An 893-nucleotide genomic window follows, 5' to 3' on the forward strand; every position below is an offset into this window, starting at 1 on the left:
TTAGGAGGAGAAATGGAAACTGACAGCTGTAAGCCAAGGAGCGGGTGGGGGGAGCTGCTCTGGAAAACAGAACACCTGGGGCCTGCTCTGGCTGTGGCCAGCCTGGAGGGCAGGCGGAGAGGGTAGGACTGTCCTTCTGACAGTCTAATCTCCAGCCTTCGTGCTGCAGTGTCAGGCCTTCTTGTGCAGTCCTCCTTTTCCCATGTCTCTTCCACCTTGATGTCTACCAGGTCTATCAAATGCAGGTCAGGATGGAGGTCTGGGCTCCATTTACGGACTTTTTTTTTTTGTCCTTTTTGAGACCAGCCGCACCGCGCTCAGCCTGTGAGTGCTGTGAGCGAACCGGTCGGTCATCCCTATATAGGATCCGAACCCGCGGCCGGAGTGCTGCTGTGCTCCCAGCGCCGCACTCTCCCGAGTGCGCCACGGGCTCGGCCCCTGGGCTCCATTTACAAAGTGCTTTGAGGTTCCCCCACGAGTTAGTTGGGTCTTGGCTTAAGACAGTCGTGAAGGCAAGAATAGGAGAGCAAGAGGAAGAGAAGAACAGGACTGGCGTGGAGGGAGCATAGTATCAGCAGGATGCTGGGATGGGTCCCCCTGCAGGCAGTGGTACAGCGGCAGAAGGGGGGACTGAGTTCCCTGATAAAGGGACCCGAAGTGGCAGAGGGGAGGGAGGACTGGACAGGGATGGCTTGCAGCGGGGCTGACCTCGGTGTTGGAGAGCTGGTACCAGGGCTGCTTGCCGTAGGTGAAGATCTCCCAGAGCACCACGCCGAAACTCCACACGTCGCTCTCGGTGGTGAACTTGCGGTAGAGGATGCTCTCGGGCGGCATCCAGCGGATGGGCAGCATGGTGCGGCCTCCCACCTGCCGGCGGGCGGGCGGGCGCCGCG

The 893-nt window shown here is 60.1% G+C and overlaps 1 protein-coding gene across 2 annotated transcripts in view; it reads right to left on the reverse strand.

Annotated features, from left to right (window-relative positions):
* Window positions 1-893, reverse strand: part of NTRK1 (neurotrophic tyrosine kinase, receptor, type 1) — a 21,012-nt gene that overhangs the window by 1,922 nt on the left and 18,197 nt on the right. For both annotated transcript variants that reach the window (XM_008570277.1, XM_008570283.1), the window contains one exon: window positions 709-867. In XM_008570277.1, coding sequence (XP_008568499.1) covers window positions 709-867 — 159 coding nt within the window. The remainder of the gene's footprint in view (window positions 1-708; window positions 868-893) is intronic.

This window comes from Galeopterus variegatus, unplaced genomic scaffold, assembly GCF_000696425.1.
Source record: "Galeopterus variegatus unplaced genomic scaffold, G_variegatus-3.0.2 Scaffold33, whole genome shotgun sequence".
NCBI lineage: Eukaryota > Metazoa > Chordata > Mammalia > Dermoptera > Cynocephalidae > Galeopterus > Galeopterus variegatus.